Source organism: Echiichthys vipera, assembly GCF_963691815.1.
Source record: "Echiichthys vipera genome assembly, chromosome: 6".
Taxonomy (NCBI): Eukaryota; Metazoa; Chordata; class Actinopteri; order Perciformes; family Trachinidae; genus Echiichthys; species Echiichthys vipera.
This window is the reverse complement of record NC_139831.1, coordinates 22,955,073-22,979,679: the sequence shown is the minus strand read 5'-3', so window position 1 is coordinate 22,979,679 and position 24,607 is coordinate 22,955,073. Positions and strand designations below refer to the sequence as shown.

The 24,607-nt window shown below is 40.4% G+C and overlaps 1 protein-coding gene across 1 annotated transcript in view; it reads right to left on the bottom strand.

The window, feature by feature from the left end:
• Positions 1-24,607, bottom strand: part of tenm1 (teneurin transmembrane protein 1) — a gene marked incomplete at both ends in the record, with an annotated part of 163,404 nt that overhangs the window by 100,646 nt on the left and 38,151 nt on the right. Inside the window, 2 exons of the mRNA XM_083914792.1 lie at positions 13,257-13,495; positions 23,048-23,291. Of these exons, the coding sequence (XP_083770918.1) occupies positions 13,257-13,495; positions 23,048-23,291 (483 nt within the window). The remainder of the gene's footprint in view (positions 1-13,256; positions 13,496-23,047; positions 23,292-24,607) is intronic.

Below are 24,607 nucleotides of genomic sequence, written 5' to 3'. Positions count from 1 at the left end.
GTCCACATAAGAACTTTTTTCCAGGTGGACAGAGATAGCTCAGTTATCATGGAGATGTCTTGATGCCCAGAAAAAGCTAGTGAGTTTGGATTACTTTGTCAAATGAGCATCTGTGTTTGATAAAAGGTCAAATATAAACCCATTTCACACATGCACTGCAAACCTGAAATTATCTAGACAGGCTGGGCTGTATGTTAGTGTGAGTGAATGGGTGTGGACGTTTCTATCACTTGCGTCCGACACCAGAAGAAAACAAAACTTTGAAGGTGAAGAAGGGTGATTTACACAAAGAGGGCGACAAAAATGTTTAACTGGAGGGACGACGTGATTTTGGAACTTCAAGGACCAGCAAGAGACTTGGATATGAAACCTAGCTCTGTAACATTTTTAACATTTGAGACAAGACAATATTCAGATTTCCCAAAATATGTGAACTTTCTTTATGCGAATATGTGAATTTTCTACACTTATGGGTAGCCAACTGGCAGTTTGAATTGTGTGAATGAAATCAACAAATTTGTTTATTTCTGTTTTATTTCTGATTTACAGCTGTAATTGTATTGTTAGAAAAACATAATTAAACATGGTGGTCGGACCTTTCTTCTTGTTGCTAGCTGGCCTCTTTGCCCTATAGCAAAGGCAGCTGAGGATCATGGGTATGGTAGTATTAAGAGCCATTTGTTATTCCAAAATGACATGATTTCTTAGAATCACAGTTGAAATAATAAAAAATGATGATAACATAAGGCAGCAGGGTTTATTGTTAAATTATCCAGGAAACTGGTGTTCCTATATATACTTGCTTTTTTTCCCCGTTTTTGGCCTAAACTATTTTTTAGTCAGCTGCTTGTATAAGACAGAAAGGACACTAGAGGACAAAGAAGGTATAACTAACAATTCCCCAGATGAAGTCAAATTGGGGACGTTGCAGTTATGTGGCCACCGGTGCATTTCTATGTTCTTGAACATTCTGAACATCAATAAAATAAAAATCTAAAATGAGAATGTATAGTAGTAAAAAAATACCTCCGGTATCAACGGTTCCACACCCATTTTAACTCCAGTGCTTATAGGATTTAATTTGACACAATTTTGATCCTTAGTGTGGGCAAATGGAACACGTACACACTCACACAGACACACACTTCGACACAGCAGGCAGTCAGTTATGAGAGCAGCATGTGCTCAGCATGAACTTTCACTCTCACTCTCTTTTCCCCTGTCTGTCTATCCATCTCTCCCTCAGTGTCCACCCTGCTCTCCTGCACTTTTGCAAAAATGCACATAACCAACACATGTCAGAGAGAGATACTCCGAGTGAGTCCAGTCATTATAATGGGAGCGGCGGCATCAGCAGCAGCACAGAGGCGACGGCGAGCAGCAGTGCAGCGAACTAACAGGCCAAGGCCCCTCGCACATATGAATCATTGATCAGTGTGACAGTGAGATGACTGCCAGAGGTAATAGGACGGCACTGCTGTGAGGGGATTCTGTACTCTACCTTCGCTGTCGGCTACCCCGCCGAGATGTGCGCGGAAGATGTGGCAGGCTGAAGAGAACGGTACAGGGTGTAGGGAGAGACTTAAGCAGTTTAGGAAGAGAGAGAGTTGCTTGATGTGGGGTTTTCAGTCTGACTTAAACTACCATGGGTAGAAATAAGAGAACAGAAGATTCAAAGCTGCTGGAAACGTGTGGATAAAGTTAGCAAGCATTGCTGAGATAACGACCTCTCCATTACGGCTCTTGTCCACGAACAGCTGGAATGCCAAGACGTATCGGTTGGCACATTATTGTGATTGGAATAAATGGTAACCCTGCCTGAACCACTATATTCTCTCCACCATTCCTTCCAGATAGGCAGGTTTTGAAAGCAGACTGAGGTGGTAGAAGCAGAGATAATGCGAGCAGTCGCTGCTATTATTGTTGTCAGGCATGTGTGTCTCTCCAGATTAGATAGAAATGATTGTGGGCTCCAGCGATGATTAGATTTCACACTTGTGGTGGGAGAAGGAGTAGAAGATAGTGTGTGCATGTGTGTGCATTTCTGTCTAATGCCTGTTACACTTTATGCAGTTATCTGGTGTTTCTAACAGTGCCGGGCCGGGCTGCAGGACACAATGGGTGAGATTGACTGTGAATATACTGTCTTATCGATAACCATTACAGCCAAGGTAGCACTGCAGTCAGTTAAAAATGATTTATCAATACTCTCGCACAAGCGGAAACACACCCAGGCTTGATTGCCAAGTTCTTTTTCGTTCATACACATAGCAAACCACCGACTATATTCTATCTGACAACCAAAGACTACAGCTGGCTTTGCCCGGCAGCAAACACTTTCAAGAGCATCAGTCATTCGATTTAGTATGTAGTTTAGCATGTACAGTAAAAGCAATTTCTCATCCAAGTTCTGCATGGCTGTGTCAGCCTCTAGCTAAGCCACAACTTCTGAGGGATGGGAGAAAGAAAGGCAAAAAGAGAAAGAAGGGCAGGGGGAGATAAAAGACATTGGGAGGTGGAGAGAGGGGAGCAAGAAAGCCGGAGAGAGACAAATGGGGAAAACAAGTGTGAAGGAGAGTGAAGGAGAGAGACTTCAGAGCCAATAAAACAAATCTGCGTCTAAGTCAACGTTAGAGTAGAGACTGAGAGCCCGGGGGTCCGCCTGCCCTCCCGCCTTTTCGCCTGTCGGCCCTCACTCCACTCTGATAGACAAGAGGTGCTAAAGTGTTTTTCTTCTTCTCCTCCACAAAACCCCTTGAAAGCTACTAATACCACTGTCATGATTGTTTAAGTGTGTATGTTTGTGTGGATGAGTGTGCGTCTGCTGACATTTCAGTGAGTGTATGAGCAGTGGGGAGAGGTTCACTCCGCAATATCTTGTCTGGTATAAACCTCAGGACTCATTTTCCCGTGTGACCTTGCTAATCTGAGATGGGAGGTCCTGTTTGGAGAAAGGGATAAAATGACGGCAAGAGGGATGAAAGAAAAGCGGAGGTGGTGACACACTTCTTACATCTTGAATGATGAGATTTGCTGTTTAGCCTGGTGTTTATTTACCAGAAAAAAACTCACTCTCACTGTCATCTTGTTTGTCACGGTAGCGATGGCACACCAAGTCCAACAGATCAGAGCTTTTTTGCATTTCTCTGTTCTTCTTTCATTCCAAATTACCCCCCCCCCCCCCCCCCCCCCCATCCTTTCTGTCAGAGTCCCGCACTCTCCCTGTCTGTCTCCCACTCGCTGTCTTACCGATCTGGTCCTTTTTCTGAAAGCTGAGTCACGTTACAACAGACACAATAGTGTTAAATGAACAGGGGGATCGACGCCATGTTTGAGTCCCCTAGGGCAGTCATTACCAACCACCACTGAGAGCTGAAACACTGCAGACAAACAGCGACTCACAACTGCCACACAGTCCCCTGTGTTGTGCGTGGGTGTGTGACTGCATTTGTGTGTATGAGAGCGTCATAGGATGAGAAAGAAAACCCTAAAAAAGAATGTGTGAGTATGAGTTGCCGTGTATGTGTGAGAGTATGTACTTGCCTGGTAAACTATTGGAGCGATTGAGGCTATTTCATTGCAGCCTCTCTGACCTTCTGGAGACATTTTACCAAAGGGCTCTCTCGACATTCAGAAGCTTTCTGACCAGATTCTGTCTAGCCGTTTAAAGCAATTTTACCAAAGGCTCCTGTAGCCGTTTTAGCAAAGGCCAGCAGGTTTCTTAGAGCTGCATCAGACGACCAAAATAGAGGACTGAAAACAAAGAGAAACTGGACCAATCAATACAGACCTCAATGAGGCATGAAGCAGCTGGCTGAAAGAAGCTGGGGGTGAGGCGCACACACACACACACACACACACACACGCACACGCACACAAGCACACGCACACACACACTGACATTTCGATTTCACCAAAATTTTTGTAAAAGGAGAACAGTACCATTTTTAATCCGTCCTGAACAAAACCACAGTTTACAATAAACAAAGATCAGAAAATTCTTCCATGAATAGAAAGTGAAAAATTAAGTCATTCTACACATGGAAAAAATGTTTATTTTTTAATCTGTTGTAATACCGATAACGTATCAGATTTTCTAAGTCCACAACCCCAGTAAGTGGCAAGGTCCATGCGGGGTTCCGAGCCAACACAGAGCCAGTTGCAGTGCAGCACCATGTGAATGCGCTTGGGGAAGGCCAGTTAGCGCTGGAGCAACGAGGGAATCCTCCCACACCTAGTGGCCAGCCCCGTCGGTTGAGAAATGTAAAAAATATTTTCAGTTTCTTTTGAAACTGTAGTAGGCTTTTCTTACGTAGACTGTAGGTAAAATTACAACCATGAATGTTTTCCTTTTGTATCAAGCAGCAAAAAAGTCGTAGCATGGAATGTTTTATCTATGTTTCCTTACTTTGCACATCCTGCAAAATGACAGTCGCGAATCACAGAGTCATTGCTAGAGCGAAATATTGTGCAGCATTATACAGTACACATATACTCACATATAGTGTCTCAAAGGTGAAAGCCCTCTCAGTGTGAGCTATAATATAAGTATGGAACAGATTGAAAATATCTGTGGCGACAAAGAGAATAAGCCAATACACAGTGCAGAGCACTGTGCAGCATTGCTGTACTGTGATGGAGTCATTGTGTGTGACAGTGTTTTTGTGTCCAACTGAACTGTGCTTAGCCAGTACACTCCTAATAGAAATAGTTTCACTTCCCATGCCCTACTGGAAACAAGTTGTAGCAGGTGAATCTTAGCCATTCAGCATTGCTGTGTAGATAATTGGTTGGCGGCTGGCCTCCTTGACAGAACTGCACAATGAAGAGCATTGCTGCTGATCCCTGAAAAACAGGTGACCACCTGTTTAAAAACCTTCCTTTGGGAGAAGGTAACATTTCATTAGGACCAGCTCGACTCAACACCTCAACAGCTACATCCCCACAGCCATCACTGGATTCAGCTGCTCGTCCAATTTTACCTCTGTACACAGTCTATGGCCTTCTGCCCACCACCTGCTATTTGAGCAGACTGCAGTCCCCACTATTTCTCTTTACTCCACTGAGGATATTGCTATCTCAGCCTGTTAGTTTTCACAATTTTGCATTCATTATTATGCACTCTTTATCACCAACTTACTGCTTCTGATGTCACTAAAAGTTCAAAATTTTGTGAAGCATTCTCAACTACTCAGTCGGACCATCCCAAAGTACAGTACAGAATGTGTGCAATGGCCTGCTGCAGATTGTGCAGTCTGATTGGGGCACAGCTCAGACTGAACAAAAGTAGCAGATCTACAGCAAAGTGAATCAGCACATTTAAGCTTTTCCGATTTGGACTATCCTTTTATATTCGGGCATGGCTTTTCTCCCACATGAATTTGTTCAAAGTCTTTGCTTTTTTTTGCCCTTTCCATCGCTGCACCAAAAAAAATTAAATCAGGCCACAGTTTTACACCCTGTCTTTCTGTTGGATACATGTTCTTAATTATTTTTGCACACTTTGAAACTTACTAATGAAAAATGATTTGCTAAAATATAAAAACACTATAGTGTACTACTTTTGATGCTACTTTCTCACCAAGTTACTCTGTAATTGCAATGTCTATAAAATGTTGGGCATTATTTGAATTCCCCTATTGACGATATTATTTTAAGAAAAACAACAAAGAGACTTAAGAGAGAGATGCACAAACAAATATCTATGGACTTCAGACACATTCGTTGCGAAAACCAATAAGAGTTTACAAAGTATTGGCAGTGAGCACTATTTTACAGGAGGAGATCAATAACTTAGATCAATCAACACTCACTGATCAACATTGATGAACGGAATGAGGAGAACACAGGTGTCACTCATCTTGGAATAGCCCTGGGCAATGCTGTGACAAGTGGGTGGATGAAACATTACCTCTCACTGATTTAGCTGCTGGCTAACGGAGCCCGGAGCTTGCTAACTCAATAGTTAACACACCTGGCATTGGCGCTTCATTAAAGTACATCACGTCCAGAAAACATCATGAATAACAGCAGGGGCAAAACAGCATCACTGATCTGGTTTAAAGGAATATTTTCTAGTTTAGATAGATAGATAGATACATAGATACATAGATAGACAGATCAAAACCTTTTTGATCCCAAAGGAAATGAAGTAGGTTTAAGATGTACATGCTGCTGCAGGATTAATATAGTGGAATCACCAAAGAGAGAGACTGAATTAAGCTCAGAATTCATAAACAACGTTGAATAACTGAATATGATAATAATTGTGTTGCTACCGTTGGCTGTGCGATATGACAATATGTATTTTAAGAAGATAGAAAAACATCTATCGTTTCATATTTTGCTCAATCGTTTATATTACGGTGTCAGAAATTATGAACTTTACAGGCTGAGGGGTGTGTGAATCTGAAAAAAGTCGCTCTGTGCTTTTGATACATGGCCATAGACCGTGTTTCTCTACTTATTAAATCACCAGAGAAACTGTAACACATACACAGGCCTCTACACACACCAAGACGCCTGACACACGGCCCCCGATTGAAAATACATTTTTGAATTATTACATAGCTTAGGATCTACTCCAGTCCTAATTATGGCATGAAAACATTAGATTATACTTTATTTTTTGAAAAAGTATCAACTGTATGCTATAAATACACAAAGGCAAATCTATGACCAAATGTATTTTTGTCATGCTTAATTTGCACAATTGAGTATACATCTCAATTTTCAGTGAATTCAAAAATAAAAGTGCCATTGAAACTGCTAAAATTATACACGTAGGCTAGTAGCTGCCTTAATTCTAAGAATCCTGGCCATTTCCAAAATACAATTTTACAAAAGTAATACTGCAAAACTGGTATATTGCCTGTTTGTAGTTTTTTTTCAATATAATATAATATAATATTTTAGTGTAAAGTATATTTCAAAAAGGCCTTTTATCCAGAAATTCCACAGTGAAAAGTTCTGTGAATATTATGCAATAATGTTTAATCTTATTTCCATATTTATTTGGTATTTGGGTTGTGTAACACTTTATTCTGAAAACTGGACACAACAAAAACATTTTTGATGCAATTTGAAGACTTGTAGTTCAAGTGGTGTGCTTGTGTAAAGTTAATACTTAATTTTCTTCCTCCGGTCAAGAGTTTTATACTGCAGAGTGAGACAGAATGAAAGTAAAGTGTTTACCTTCATGCCAGCTCATCTGTGCCATTCCAATGCATTTACCATAAATGTCAGACTACGGGCACACTACGGAGAAGCGAATGGCATTGGCGGCTCACTTGACTACAGTAGGCGTTCATAATGTTGCCAAAATATTTGACTTTGATTTTGCAAACCTGAATTGAATGAGTCGTGTCCAGCTCCGTCTTCCCTGGAGGTTGTGATATCTCAAGTGTGCCTTAACACTTGCCTTCAATGACAGACGGCCTGGCAGTGACTGACTACCCGGTAGCTTGCTGCAACAGTGTTTGGAAGTTATAAATCGATTATGAATCTTAGATTAATCAAACTTTTTTGCCCACCCCTAGTATGTAGTAACTGACCTTTCCTACATCCTACTACTACTTCCCTACTCTGCTTTTGTTTCACTTTGTTGTGTTTGAAAGCCAGCTAGCTGCCTTTAATTTGGGATAACTAATGCAACATTAATGCAGTTAGCGCTAGCTAAATACACATTATACTGAAAACTGTAGCGCAAACTAAACTATTTAGCATAAAGGTCTTCTGACAGCCACCTACAACTTTGGGACAGTTCCACCAACCAAAAAAGCTTTTATGAATTTTCGAGTAAAACTATTTTGCTCCTGAAAATACTTTTCTAAGACAAAGTAAGGCAAGGTTTTCCTTTATAGTTTTCATTTCATACCAAACATGCTAAATATTATCATGAATCATTTGTTCACCTCAAAGAGCTAATGAGCAACAAGATTATTTAAAATCCATAACTGTCAATAACCAATAGGTGCACTCTGGTATTTGGCTAAGCACATATTAGCACAGCAATAGTGACATCAGGTTGTAGCAAACGTGGAAACGTCAGTTCACACCATAACCCCCTTGTGGGATCATCAGCATGCAGCAGCTGATCGAGTGAGAAATGATTAGGCCTGCGTTTCCCATCATGTTATTCCTGTGCTGTCTGTGCTCACACATTTCGACTCTCATAAAAATGACATTATTTGCAAATGTTAGCTTATTGTGTGTCTGGTAGTGCCCCTGTTGTATTCCACTTTCCTGAGTTCCTGACAGAAAATGGAGGGCTAATTAAAAAAAAGAAAGAATCCTGTCTGATAATGATGCACAGGTAATGATCCAAGGTCTCCACAGATCCTTATGTTGTTGTTAAATGTGAGTGTGTGTCAGAGTAAATGTCTTCCTGCCGTAATGTATGGTTGGCATAATGTGCTCCTAGGCTCTCAGTTGTAATTTTTTAAACTTGTTAGCAAGGGTGGTCAACACCGCAGTACAGAACAAGCACTTTATTCAGGATAAGCTATAATCAGCCTGGTGCTTTGAGAGAGACCAGGCTGGCTAGGGCGTTTGGAGGAGAAATCGACATCAAGAGGGAATGACTTAAGTACGCTTATTCAGTTGTGGCCACCAAGCACATTTGTTATACAGGGCTGCAATTAAAGATTATTTATATTCAATTCATTTGTTGCTTATTGGATTAATCAAATGCAATGTCTAACAAAATGCAATGCCTCTTCAAATCTTTTGCTTGCTTTCCTTGTCTAACAGACCCAAACCAAAAGAAATGTAATCTATAATGAAATAAAATAATTTATTAAGAATCTGAAAGCAGAAAACGTTTGACATTTTTGCTTAATAAATTACTCTTGTTAATCAAAATTGTTCTCCATAAGTTCATCGATTAATTCATTTGTGTCAATTCATTTATTGAAAAAATAATTTAACCAATATTGTAGGTTGCACATTACATAAAAAATAAAAGAGAAATAATTACAATATGCCGATTAATAAATTAGTGGGTGGACAGAAAATAAATGTAATATTTTGATGGTGAATTAATCATTTGGGTAATTCTTCAAGCGAAAAACCCCAACTTTTTGCTACAGCTTTTCAAAAGGATGTGCTGATTTATCTCATATTCCTCTTAACTAAATAGCTTTGGCTTTGACTGCTTGTTGAAAAAGAGGACATTTGAAGGCATCACCTCAAGCTCTGCATGGGAAACCAAATCAAGAATCTAATCGTCAGATTTATTGATAATGGAAATGCTCATTATGGGTAGCTCGAAGAGACTATCTTTTTTTTTTTGCGAGGCTGTACTGAGTTTGACCCCTGTGAATAATGGCTAACTCTTAAGGCAGATGCTTTGAATTGCCATCAAACTGTGTAAGCGGATTTACTGAAAGAAATAGCGTGAAAGTAATGAACTTAAAGCCACTAACGACTCATTTGGTTCTTTATGGAACCACCAGGACCCCTGAAGCAGCACGTATTGCACAACAGAACTATAAAGAAGATCTAAGATTAAAGTGTACACTGTCTTTGTCCCTGTGTGTGTGTGTGTGTGCGTGTGTGTGTGCCTGAGTGAAATGTGATTTGGAGGTGATTATTTGATTGCAGGGTGCTTCTGACTTGCTCATTTCACTTGCGTCAGTGGCTTTTCCTGTTGCCATAGAGATGATTATCTTTCATAACTGACACATCCCGCCTTCTCCTCATATTTGACTGAACAAACGAGGGTTGCAACTGTTTAAAACAGCAAGACATTCATTAATGCAGAAAATATTCTAATTAGCTCTTTTTTGACAACATGATGGAGCAATGGAAGGTAGGTTTTTACAGAGGCAGAACTTAAATGAGGCTTAGAATAGAAATTGATTTATTTGTAGTGTTGTCAGTAGCAATATTCTTCAAGATTACAGATGCAATCTTAATCTGTCCTCTATCTCTCCTTAAATGCCCTGTTCGCAATAATAATGCCTGCTCCTCATATCTGATGGCCATGTCGTGCTTAATAACAAGCTAGGACCGCAGAAGGGAGGGGTACGTTGGGAGATAAACAAATTAACAAAGCTATTCGAAGCCCCTGCAACACCAGGGGGTATGGGAGGAGCGAGAAGAGGGCAGAAAAGAAAGAGAGGGGGACTGCCTTAGCTAATCACAACAGGGGGTGTAGGGTACGCTGCAATCACTTAGGCAAAGCATTATCTCTGCAATCATGCATCCTCCTGTTATTGTGCTAATTGGAAACCTTAATTTGAGACATAATATTATTGCCTCATTATTTGCTGGGTTCCCAAAATTAATGAACAAGTCACATAAGTCACACTAAGAGTGGTGTGGGTACTAAGAACTGGTGCCAAGCTGACACAAAATAAGTGTTTGCTTCATCAACATCAAATGTGTTTGTTGAATTATTAAGTCCAACATCAAGTTTAACCAACGCTACCTGTAACACTGCGCCACCACTAAGTTACTAGTTCCGTTAATGCTGAGCCACGGAAGGTGTAAAGTTTAGCTGAGCGTCATGAGAAGAAATGAAGATTCAGCCAAATGTAACAGCTGCGTTAAGGTGATTTTCACCAAGGAAGAGAAGCATCTCCAGCTTTCTGAAATGTTGGGCTCCAGCCAGGTATGACTGTAAAGGAATATTTTATTTTAATATATATATATATTTTTTTATGCTGCAACATGTCTTAATTAAGTGAGAAATATCTGCAGTATCACGCTGACAGACAATACAAGAGGATAAGGAAAGATAAAGATATGGGACAAGTTGTGGCTATTAAAGACATAAATAACTGGATAATTGGAGCCCTGCAGTGTGTGAGCTCTTTTATTTATTTACTTCACAATGAATGTGAATGCTAACATTTAGCACTGCCACTGCAGTTGTGACAGTTATTTGTTATCTTTGTTCATGATGCACTTTATTTGGTCTATATAAAGTTATAAAATAGTAAAATGAAAATAAAAAATAAAAGCACATTCCAGTGTCTTAATCCCAAGATATTGCAATCATCTTGCTTTTTTGTCTGACTGACACTCCAAAACCGAAAGATATACCATTACATAAGGCAAGAAAAAGTAGCAAATCATTGTAATTAAGGAGCTAGAAACAATAATAATGAATTAATATTAGTAATAATAATAATTAAATTAATTAAAATTCTCTATTTTAACAGTTTCAGCTCTACTTTATGGTGAGTCAGACCCTTAAAAATGGATTGGATACATGAATAATGATAATAATAAAGTTAGAATTGTATAGTCATTTACTGAGACACGTGTTCAGTATGAAAATAATATTGAATACAATCTGCATGATTAAGCACATCACAATAACCTGCAGGAGCTGACTATATTTGGAATAAAGGATAGTTCATTATCATATTTTAACACTTAGGATAATGAATTCTGTTTCTTATTATAATGGCTATCATAATAATAATTAATATTCAATAGAAATCAGATTTAATGAGGAACAGACTCAAAATCAATAATATCAGCTTGGCTATTATTTGAATAAGATGAAAACTCACAAAACTACTGGGGGGCTTTTTTCCCCCTGTGAGTGGCTGTTAATTCATTCGTTGAAATGACTGAATCATTATGTAATGAGAGAACCTAATCATCTGGTGGTCTATGGCTCAACCTCTCCCCCTAGACAAAGACATTAAGTCCATGACCACTTTAATCTTGCTATTTGAATATCTTTGATTTACAGGTGAACATATCATCTGCGCTCACGTCCCATACGTCTTGGTGCAGTTGCCATGGTGATGTCAACATGGAGATCGATCATTGCCAAGCAGGAGTGGAGCATGACACCAATTAAAAGGTGATGTCGTCTCCAAGTCATCACTCAAACTCCTCACTAATGCACTAATTACCGGGGCCGAGACATTAATGGAATAGCATGGCTCAGCCTGGGGATTAATCTGCATGGATTCACCAGTGTGTGTGTGATGTCCGTCTATGATGTGTGTGTGTGTGTGTGTGTGTGTGTGTATGTGATTAATGCGAACCCCCGCCTGCTCCGCCGTGACCTTGAGCACCACCACAGGAGGGAAATGAACCGGCGGGGTGGAGGGTTGGGATATCTGCACTTTAGGCCGTGGAGGGGAGATGATGTGCGGAGGTGGAGGGCCGGGCCAAGGTTGAGGATGAGCACTGAATTGGTGCAATCGGAGGGATCAGTGAATACATTTGGTATCTGCTGATCTGACGATCTTTCAGACTGCAGAACAACTCCAGAAACTTTTTTCGTATTTTAATGATCCAAATTAGTATCACTCCTAGAAATTAATTAAACTTAATCTGTATTTATGAGAAGCTCTGAAATACGCTGCATTTATCTGCAGTTATAGTCAGTGCTGGAGGAAGTATTCTGATCCTTTGCTCAAGTAAAAGTAGCAATACTGCTACTCAGGTTTGTTTAAACAATAAGACCTCACCTTAAACAAATTAGATCAATTACATAAACATTTTTAAAAAGAACAGACAAGAAGGTCATAAACTAAGACAAACCTGGATTGATTAATATCATATGAAATACAAGACTGAAAAGGTAGAAAAGTAATTAGGTGTGCGTGTGTGTGTGTGTTTGTGTGTGTGTGTGTGTGTGTGTGTGTGTGTGTGCGTGCGTGTGCGTGCGTGTGTGTGTGTGTGTTTGTGTGTGTGTGTGTGCGTGCGTGTGTGTGTGTGTCGGCGTGTGTGCGTGTAGCTGTGTGTCTGTGTGTGTATATATATAGCTGTGTGTGAGTGCATGCAGCTGGGTGTGTGAGTGAGACAGAAAACTGAATAAGTTAGTACTTTCTCGATGTGTGAATTCATCACAGAATAAATATGAGTTTTGTTTGTTTTAGTCCAGGACAGCTAATTTAAATTTAAGACTATCAAGGAGGGGGTCACATTTGGAATACATAAACTGCTGTTTTTAAAGGCAACTCCTTAAGAGTGTAACATTTTTCGCAGCCCTGCTTTGATCCATATCGATCTCCTCTTCTGTTCTTTTTTCTTCTTTTTGTTTGTGTATTTTTTTACCTTTTGAAGCCTGCAACAATTTGTGTTTGTAAAATTTGCTGTTCAAGTTTGTTTCTGTCTTTTTTCTATTGATTCCTCTTTTAATTAATTAGACAGTGTCTTGACAAGCCTCACAATTTCCCAGCGACTCCAGCAATCTGTTTTGAAAATGTGGATTTTTTTAAATAAATCAGAGCAAACAAAAAGCAAACTTTCATGCTCGATGGTTGATGTGTACTGTAACTCACCGATGACGTATGTGAGCAGCAGGGCCAAGGTGAGAGTGAGGAGTGACGCAGACAGGGCCGTACACTTCCAGTTGCAGCAGCGGTGAGGCTTGTTGAAGGTAAACAGTGGTCTGGTCACGCTGCTGCGAGGAAGAGGCCGGGGTGGAGGGGAGTACACAGTCCCAGAGGTCAGGGGGTAACCCTGCCCCGCCCCTGACAGTAGAGCCGATGAACCAGAGCCCTGCTTGAACAGGAAATGTCTGTGGGAGAAACCAAAAGAAGAAATTGAATTCTAGCCTGCAAAGTTGTTTGCTAAGCCCCACCTATGGCTGATCACTGAGGTCCGGACTATGTTTTTTTCCTGAGGTGTATAAAATAAAAGTTGTGAAATAATTGCAGAAAAATAACTTTGGTCCTGCAAAGATATCCAGTGCACTGTCAGATGTTATGCCCTTTGCTCTGTATTTCAGAAGGGCACTGTCTGCTGTCTCATTTTGATTTTAGAATCACCCCAGAATGATTAGCTGGTGTAGCCAGACCATACTTGAGCATTAGAGTAGATAGTACAGAGTGGCTATCATGATACTGGCTAGTTAGTTTCACTATAGAGTGAACAAACTACCTAGTTAGACAGCTCGCCAGTAGGGGACTTCAGGTGCCACCCCCTTGCTAGCAAAATTACCAAAATGAATGTCCCTTGCCAGCTTCTCCATCCCATGAAAGAGAGCTGAAGGGGTTGTTTAATTTAATTAGTAAGTCTAGTCTGCCTGACTTATTGATCCCTTATCTGACTAAGGTTTGTGCAAGTTAGAATCTCTGACCCCAAACAGGGCTCTGAAATAATATCAGAAGCCTAACTGTCCTGTGTATTGATAAATCCATGGTGCTGTCCGTGCTGCTGAACTAGCAGACGGAGTTGGCTGCATTCACACCTTGTGGGCGGCTTGTCTTGGGCAAGATACCGAACGCCCAAATTGCTCCCGAAGGCTAAGCCATCAGTGTGTGGATGTGTATCTGAATTGTTAAATTAGGTTCCTGATGGCACAGATGGCACCTTGCATGGCAGCCTCTGCCATCAGTGTATGAATGTGTGTGTAAATGGGTGAATGAGGCAAGTAGTGTAAAAACACATTGAGCGCTAATTGCAGCAATGCCTGATTTGGTTTGGATGCAGCCTAATTGTTACTTAATCTCACCCTTCTGTTAGTTTTGTCTTTGATGTATAATTCTCTAAACTATATAGCTACGTATATCGATAGTTTATTGTCAATGTCAAAAAGAGATTCCCAAATGCATTCTTAGTCTCATGCAAGATGATCCTAGCGGATGTATGTACAAATCAATTGACTTTATGTTTACTTTCCTCACTGAGACAGAGAAAAATTAAAAGGCATCGGGAAGGAAAGAGATATGGGACAAGATGAGCAGACTGAGAGAAAATGAAAGAGAGAAGGTGATGGAGATGAGAGAGGAAGAGCAGGTACTGCTAACTGTGCCCAGGATAGGATTAGTATTATGTCCCTTTCAGTGGCGGCTGCTTGTCTTTCAAGGAGGGGAAGTTTATTTTTCCGGCCTACATCATAAATGTGTTTGTTTAATTAAATGTTAATCCTACCCTACGTTGAGCCATTGGCAGCCCCCTCGCTCTGACATCTCTCCATTAATTGCATGTATATAGGTCCTGTTTGTGCAATGTGTATTTCGGGCCTGTGTGTGTAACCTGTATAATAATAATGACAGAGTGAAAAAATTTAATTTCCCTTGAGGGATAAATTCTTCTTCTTCTTCTTCTTCTTCTTCTTCTTCTTCTTCTTCTTCTTCTTCTTCTTCTTTTCCAGGGACTTGACCAGTGTCCTCTCAATGGCAGCCGAGCTAGGCTGCTTAAACGGCCTTGGCCCAGCTGGAGCTGCTGCGCCAGGCTACTGTGAAGTGTGACCGCCTGTAAGTGTGAGTGACGGGAGGAGAAGCTTCGCAGCTGTCGCTGCTCGTTGGGGAAAGAAACCGCAGAGTGAAAAAACAGAGTCGCCAAACAAAACGCTCGTCGTTTTTAACAAAGACAGAGTCTCTGGATATCGGTAAAGTCTCCGATCAGTTCAGAACAACGGAATGAAAAACTTGTAAAATGCTCCGTTGGATGTTTATTCTTCAAGATCGCTGATTCGCTCATTTAGCTGTCAATCAAAAAAGGATTCCGCATCAGACAGCTCATCCAATCAGTTTCATCACTTTTTTTTTTAATTTTTAATTTTTTGGTGACATTTTAGGGGAAGCTAAGCTTCCCTTGCAGTCATAGAGCAATCACCACAGGTCCCTGTGCTGTTCAGCACAAACAAACTGACCTGATCCACTTCAAACTATGTAATTACTTCAGAGATATAGTATATGTTGTGTAGAATAAGGAGGTTATGCTTCAACAATGGGGTTCTCAGTAGAGTGCCAATCCAATGAGCTTTTAAAAAAGTTGAAAAGATAGCACATCTCAGATTTAACGTCAAGGAATATGAAATATTTACATTCTACTACTTTATTTTTTATTGCTTTATAGCCAGAGCTCTGTGCCAAAACATGTAAGCACATTTCTATTATTATGTGTCTGGTTTGTTTTTTCGTAATTACATCTTTAGGCTAAATGTAACAACACAAACACCTAGGACAAGTACAGTGTAATTATGGTGACCTATGGTCATGAAAGCTGGGTCATGACCGAAAGAACGAGGTCGTGGGTACAAGCGGCCGAAATGGGTTTTCTCAAGAGGGCGGCTGGAGTCTCCCTCAGAGATAGGGTGAGAAGTTCAGCCATCTGTGAGGAACTCGGAGTAGAGCCGCTGCTCCTTTGCGTTGAAAGGAGCCAGTTGAGGTGGTTCGGGCATCTAGTAAGGATGCACCCTGGGCGCCTCCCTAGGGAGGTGTTCCAGGCACGTCCAGCTGGGAGGAGGCCTCGGGGAAGACCCAGGACTAGGTGGAGAGATTATATCTCCACAGTGGCCTGGGAACGCCTCGGGATCCCCCAGTTAGAGCTGGTTAATGTGGCCTGGGAAAGGGAAGTTTGGGGTCCCCTGCTAAAGCTGCTGCCACTGCGACCCGACCCCGGATAAGCGGTTGAAGTTGAGATGAGATGAGATTATTGTATAAATACATTATTATATAGAATATATTTTGCCTGTTTATGCACTGAAATGCATTTATATAATTCAAATCTAAAAGGATGACAGAATTATGCTTTTATAATTGATTTAAGTCTCTTCTGTATTCCCAGGTTGTAGTGTGAATCATTTGTTGCAACATTTAATCTAATTGTCATGTGTTACTTCTTGACAGATCATTTGTGTTATTGCCCACTGATATGGTTTCAAAGCTATTGTTATCAAAGTTTTGCTGTCCAAACATCTTACAATGCACTATTTAGTCATCAGTCTCAGGCTGACTTGTTTTAAAAGGAGAATCCTAAAGGTATGGGATGATGTACTTTTTTTTTTACATTGAATTTTGGATAAGTGCCGAAAATAAGCTGTGGCAAAAGACAAAAGTTTATGATCCTGACATATTTTTTCAGCAAGATAATCTTCACAAAACCCATTCAAATGACTTAGGGACAAGGGAACCGGGAACGCAAAAATGCAAACTTATTTCCGGGTTTTACAACTAATTCCTGCAGCACTCTATACAGCAGATAAAGCACTGTTTGATCCGGTACTTACACTTTGTTTCCTTGGTTTTGGGTTCTGAAAAAAAGACACTTCTCTCAAAACTCTTTAAATGCCAAGAATCACCCTTTCTTCAACCCTGTGCGCACCAGTTTAGAGAACTCCAACTCAGCTATGATTGGACAATCACTATTTCAGAAAGGAGTTTAATAAAAGGACAATTAATTGCTGTCCTGATCTTATGAGGAGGGAGTTGCTCTGCATTGTGTGACCCACTACACCTCTGGGACACCTGTTTTTATCAATAATAGTGTTAATTTGGAAACAATCTAGGACAGGGGTTCGATCTTTCACCAATTCGCTTAGCACAGCACGGACATAATCTTTTCTTTGGTATCTAGTATCTTATTCTGATTCTATTTATAATTATATGCACTCAGTGGAATTCAGCCTCACTTTGTAATACGCCTGACTGAACCTCATTTAAAAGGGCCCCCAAGGTGCAAGATTTTAGAGTAGACCCTTATCCTGCTATTTTCTAAATGACGCTTAGAGGCTGGCTCTAAGGATTCAAATATGACACACAGGACAGACTGTTCTACTTTAAGATACAGTCCTCTCAAACCCCACCTGTTGAAAAAGCTCTCAGAACTGTCTGGAACTATATAATTCAGTTAAGCACTTAATATTCCACACGTTTGGCTGCATTTGTGTGCTTTTAATTTAAGTGGTCTCTTAAAGTTGCAAGTAATGCATCGTCAAAGATTAATCCAGACAGCTAAAATCAAGGGAGAAAAGTAGCCAAAGAAAATCCCTTAGCGCTACGACTCCACTTGCAATTTATATTATGGTCCACCATAAATTCTTCTTCGAGGTGAGCAATATATGTGACAAATGGAAAACACGGACATTATTCACAGTTAGTGCACTAGTTTAACAATAGAAAACAATCTTGCCACAAACTGCAACGTTATATACCTACAGCACTATGTATAAGCCACAGGATAGGGAATGATAAGCTCTTATCCAGTCCCTATCAGAGAAGAAGTCCAATTTTTTTATCTCTCTGGTGCAAAATTAAGAGCAGCTACTGTAATGCAGAGCGGCTCTGATATGAAAGAGAATAAAAAAGCCCTGGCAGCCAAGGATCAATGACTTACCTCTTCCTTTTTTGACTCATCAAAGCAACTACTTAAGTTATATGGCTGTATTAGTTAAAAGAATATGAGGTTCATTTTCATCATGAAAAAGAGCCCGCCAGATGGCAGATGATGATAGGAAAGTAAGCTGAAGGGCAATTAATCTAGGTAGCATCTACATTGTGTTTGGATAATGTAGGGCGAGGGTGTCAGAAATATGGGGGTTAGGCGATTATGCAATTTGGAAAAGTGGATCTCGGCAGCCAATTATACATAGTTTCAGCTAGTTCTGGCCATATTGACTTCCATCAAAAAAAAAAAAAAAAAAGCCTGCTGGTGTGGGGAAACAAAGAATATATTGGAAAAAACATCAGAGGAAAAAAAAAAAACAGGTATGACTCATTGTTTTTCTTTGCTGCAGTGTGTGTATTTTCCATAAAAAATATATCCTGGAGCTCCTGGAATTCTCAGACAAGCAGTGATTGCCCCAGGTTACTGTGTGATCTCCAAGGGTTAATACCAGCTGTGAGTGCGATATGTTGTGGCAGACGCACAGTTCGCCAGAGTGTTATTCTATCCATGCAGCGAAGGGTGTGAGGTCACAGGCTGCTGGTAGGGCCGCGGTCTCTGAAGGGCCCTCAGAGGACAGGCCATTAAAGTGGGGCCAGACAGCAGACTGACAGTGCCGCTGGACAAAAGACCGCATCCGCCCCGTACCTCGTCCATTTGCCCTCAAACAAGGCAAAAACAGATCCATCTTCTTGTGTCATTTAGTCTCTTATTCAGCCTTGAAGATGGATTTTACTTTAAAAAAGGAGCAGAATTCTGCCAGCGGGTTGAGAGTATCAAGAATGTTCCCGGTATAATGATGCATGATATAATAAAGCAGGTCAAAGTATTTGTGTTATGCAAATTACAACCAAATTCTTGAAACACAATGATTTGCATAGGAAACTGGTTATCTCAAGGCAAGGCGATACCAGGGTATTTCTAGACGACATTTCAAACATAGAGGCATTTTAATGTACTTCACATAAGGCAAAACCTGCATGAGAGCAATATTTTTTGAAAGGGACTTATTATGCTAATTTTAAGTTCATACTTGTATTTTGGGTTTCTACTAAAACAAGTTAACATGTTTACTTTCATATCTAAAAATACCTGTATTCACCATTTTTCCAAAGCGCTCCATTTTACTGCCTGTCTCTTCAATTCCCTCTCTTGAAGAAGCCTAGTCTGCTCTGACTGGTCAGCATTTCTGGGTCTGTGCTCTTGGTGTCTCTTCACCGTCATTGCAGTCAGAGAATGACTGTAACATCACTGTAGCAGCACTTTCTATACAATTGTGACATATCAACCGTAGAGAAGTCATGACGGCTCGTTTAAAGACACAGTTTCTGAATACAGGCTGTGTGCATTTCTCGGTGGATTTTGATATTTTCACAGTATTTGCATAACACCTCACCCTGCTTTATGAGAAAAAAAAGACATGGAAATCTCACTTTTTATAATATGAGACCTTTAAAACACAAAAAAAGAGATCAAATAAATTAAATTAGACTCAAATATAATAACCAAAAAAAGTGAGCAGTTTCAGTGCATTAAAAACCTATTGCCACAACAAGAGATTTTTTTTAGAATTCAAATCTCTCTTCTTTTTGGACTCAGTAATGAATGTTATTTGGGTTAAGGTGGATATTTTAATTTCCTTATTAACTTAAATTCTCTCTTTTAATTTTGCCAGTCATCTTTGGTCTTCGGAGTGTTTTTGAGATTTTTTTCTGTCCGTCTATAATGTTGCCCTATGGCAGTTGGAGTTCAACATGAGAGTCAGGTGACATTCATCCTTCACTGTCTGCCTCAACCTGTAATCTCCATCCACCCATTCAGTATCTGCAGAAAGCTGTGACTCAGATGGGGAAACAGGAGGCTGCACGCTACACAAGGGTCAATGGTAGTTCAACTCTAAAAGGCCAAGGGTAAACTTAGGACAAACAGACACACACAGACACACACAGACACACACACACACACACACACACACACACACACACACACACACACACACACACACAGAAACAGCTTGGCTCAAAGATGCACGCACAAGACAAGTAAAAGGATGCCAAATACAGATGAGCATTTTCACATTTTGAGGCCAGTACACAGGTCGAGTCCACTGTGGTACTTTTATTGCTCTGCTGAAGGTAGATATGAGCAAAAGGGATCAGAAACAAGCTGAAGAAATTGCATTTGTCAACGCTTGTGAAACTCTGTTCTTCTTGTGCAGCGCTTTTAAAAATGGTTCACTGTTCTTCCTGGCTGCCTGCTTTTGATCTTCTCCGACAATATCCAGGGGCGACGCCCAGGAAGCTCTGAATTCATATCAGAGAGCAGATTTCCCCTGAGACAGGAAGAAAATGAGAGTTCCCTGTCTCCAGGAGGTCGGAGTCTACAGCCCAAGGGCTGTCTCTACCTGGATATGTGCGAAAATTACTGTGTGTGTGGTTAGAGGCCAATGTGCACGGTGTACAGGTACATGCAGATATACCAGATGTGTGCATGACTACAAAAGTGTAAAAGTTGATTTCAGTAGCTGCACATTCACAGTGTGATTCAAGTTGAACTTAGCGATAAGAGGAAGGAGAAAAGGCAGGGCACCAGTCAATTTATTACAGTCCCAACATTTGTTACGCATCTTAACACACCCAGTGTGAGCCAAAGTCAGATATATTGAATATCCATATCTGCATCCTTCCACTTACACAAGCCGGCCTCTCCAGAAACATAACGGATATGCAGCTGAAAAGGAAATCCATGCGCACTTCAAACAATCTTAATCTCTGCTGACGCAACATCAATACACTTCAATACAGATTCATCAAACACGCTTCGAAAAAAATGGAAGTGCACTTGACAACATGAGATATTATACATTTTTTTTAAGGTCATAGCATTACTTATAATTCCATTGGCATGAACGCCCATGTCAAGTTGGCAAATACTTGATGAATCTTTAATCTCACGCCTGAGATTGAGCTGATAGCAGCAGCATCGGGGTGAGAGTAGAAATGTGAAATCATTAGATTAGTAGTGTATCTGAGAATGTGACAGAGGAGAGAGAGGAGGGTGCTTGAATATTAAATCCAACAATAACAAAAAAGTCCCATAAGTTAAGCAGTTAAGACTTTTTTTCTTTTTTTCTCCACCGCCAAAAGCTAGATAGAAAAGAGCCAATAATATCTGAATTATGTTATGAAGGAGAGCTATTCTATTGACTATGAATATGATTAAATTTAATGGTTCCGAACTAATAGCGCACTATCAAATGAAACTTATTTGAGTATAAAGTCCGCACAATAAAAAAAAATGTATTACTACAAATATGGCAACAAACAATATACTGTGCCACTGTGGAAATAGTGTTTTATAATCACATTTCTCTTTGAGAGAGACTTCTTTATGTTTGGCAAAAATATTGTTTGAATGATTTAGAATACACACAGAAAAGTGTGAGTGATATTATGGTGGCTATTCATTGAAAGCAAACACATGTAGATAACTGCTGTAATTACAATGCACTTCAAACAAGTCTTTTACATTGATAGTCATGTCTGGCCAATGATTCATTTAAATTGTCACTGAATCTAATTCTACCCTTCCTTTAAATGAGGTAAGATCTAATTACGGCCAAATGCATAACTTATTAATACCCTCTTCTTCTGGTGTGGCAGCCTGCCAATCTCATCCTCACTCATGATAATACCAGAGTTCAGCTACCGCACCAAGCTCTCATTATGCATGCAAACATATTCCTTTGCACCTTGCTGCTTCTTCTTGAGAAGCAGCCTCAGAAATGAGGATCTCCTAAATAATTCTCTGATCAATTATTACTTATGCAGCAAGCAAATGCTTAATTCTGTTTGATGTGACCAAATTCCAGTGTCCTTGTCTCCGAGCATTTGCGGAAAAAAAATTGGAAGTAGAATCACAATGTGTTCCTGAAAAGGGTATTTTTTACTAGATCCTGACTTACAATTTTATTTTAGGTAGGAGAAACTCCGATACTGATCCCCTGATAAATCTTTCTGCAGTGAGGAGTAAGAAAATAAAAAGAAGAATTCAAAAAAACCTGAGAGATTTGTTATGACTTTGATAGTGTGCAAAGCCCTGTACAAATACCCCAAAGGCCTTTTGTGTTGTTCCACTTACTGCTCTCTACACGTGCAAAACATGTCCATCTTAACAAATCCTTTAGTCCAACATTCATCCGAAATCATTATACTCTGATTTCTCTAAGAGAATTGTGAAGTGTCACTGTGCCAACTTGCACTCCTGACAAAATAATTTCCTTTAATCTAATGAGCCTCATTTGTGAGATTAAAGCAATGTCTTTAATCAAGTGGCATTATGCTGAAGTAGGGTGGTTTGCCTCGGAGATATTTTCATTTAAAGGGTTTTGCTAAAAAAAAAAGACAAATCCACCGTTTTGGACAGAAAGCATTTTGGCGCGAAGCCCTCCATTTACTCAACTTAACACTTTTTGTTCTTTTTTTTTTTTAATAAATAAAGACTCAATTCCAAAAAAATACCCTTTCAAGGTCCCATATTGGAATGCACACAGTCTGTATTCAGAAATTGTGCCTTTAAATGAGCCGTCAGGACTTCTGTATGGTTGTGATGTCACAACTATACTATATATAGAAAGTGCTGCTACAGTGCGGTTAAAGTCATTCCCCGACTGTAATTACGGTGCAGAGACGCCATGAGCGCAGATGTGGAAAACCCAGGAACACTGACTAATCAGACCAGACTGTGCTAACATGAAGCGTTTCAGACAGAGTGAAAATGGGTATATTCACACAAATGTATGAGAAATATAATGTGTTTTTTTTTTCAACATTAAAGCATGTAGACATCCATAGAAACCCAAAATACTGGTATGAACCTGAAAGTGAGCATATGGAAGAAAAAAAAAAACCTTCTGAAAAATAACCTTTAAGGGCCCTTTCCATTTGTTGCATTCTCTTACCTGGTCTCTAGGGGAATGTTGCTGTTGAGCACCCAGCTGTTGTGAAGCTGGGCCTGGTCTGTGCTCGAGCTTGTGTCAGCCCCCTGGTTGCCCTGACTGCCCTGGCACCGAGTTGGCATGGTCTTCCTCTGCAGGCTGACTTGAGTGTAGGCCGCTGGGCGGGCACAAGTGCAGGCATGGGGTGGAGGGGGTGGTGGTGGCAGCGGGCGAAATGTGAACTGACCACCTGGAGTGCTGGGCAGCTCTGCGCAGAGAGACAGAGAGAAGCAGAGGAGGAGGCGGAGGGAGGGACAGGGGGAGAAATAAACATGGCTTAATTAGGAGCGCAGTACCATAAATTACAAATAAAAGTGGCGTGTTAGTTGACAGTTTATTGTTATTACACTGATTGAGGGACATAAATCAGCTTGAGAACTGTGCCTGTCCAGTGCCTTCCCTTCCTACCTGCTTTGATACACTTCCAGCTGCCCTATAAATAGGTTCTTGGCCGGCTGCAACATTGAGCAGTCTTTAAAGAGCTAACAGCTCTGGCTTAATCTGCAGCCGCCAGCCCAAACTACCCATGTGATGTTTATTATGAGATCTGTAGCTCGACGGAATGAGCTAGCCAGCTGTAACTCCCTCACACCGGTAACCTCGGGGTCTAGCTAGAGCTCTCTCAATCCATCATTTATCATTCCCTTTCCCTATAACTCTCCCTCGCTCCATCTCTTCCTCCCTGCTGCTTTCACTCTCTTTCAGTATATCTGCTAAAAGAGAGCACAGACTAATTATAGTTTTGCCAACTGACTACATATGTTACTTTAATGTGAGTGTCTATGTGTGTCACTGCAGATGCAGCTGCGTTTATTTCCATGCACACACCTGTGCGTATATGTCACTATGTATTCATGAGTGTACATCAAGCATCCTGGAACATTAGTTATCTGTGTTTAGGGGGACAACTTATGCCATATGGTTGCAGCACAGTTCTACGAGCATGCCAAATCCACCATCCCTAAAGACCAACTCTGTCCAGCTGTATTGACAATGAATGTAACATGAGCCCCAAACCCGTTGTAAGGGAGAAAGGAGTCCAGAATCAGGAGACAGACAGTATTGGCCCACAACTGTATTTGCTGCCAAAATGTCAGCAATAATTTAGTATCCAGAAATGGACCTGGAAGATTACCATGTTGTTCCCACTTCAAGTCTAGGTATTACACTAGAGAACACGTTGTGAGGTTCTTGCCAGATGAAAACTGTGAAAAGTGAAGAATTCAACAACTTTGTCTTAGTTTATGAACACCTTACTGCACTTGAGCTACCATTATATCTAAAACTGAGGTGACATCTTTCCCCCAATATTGCAGGGTAGCAGTTATGAAACGTGTTATCCTCAACATTTCCATAACACTAAATCTGCACATGCACTGACATATTGAGCAATGTTAGAAGTCATATTGCTTTGATCTCTAAACAATAAATCATTGACGCCTTTTGTACAGACATGTAAGCCAAATGCACTGTCATATTCACCAATGTTCATTGATAACATATCAGTTGTTGGAAAATCACATT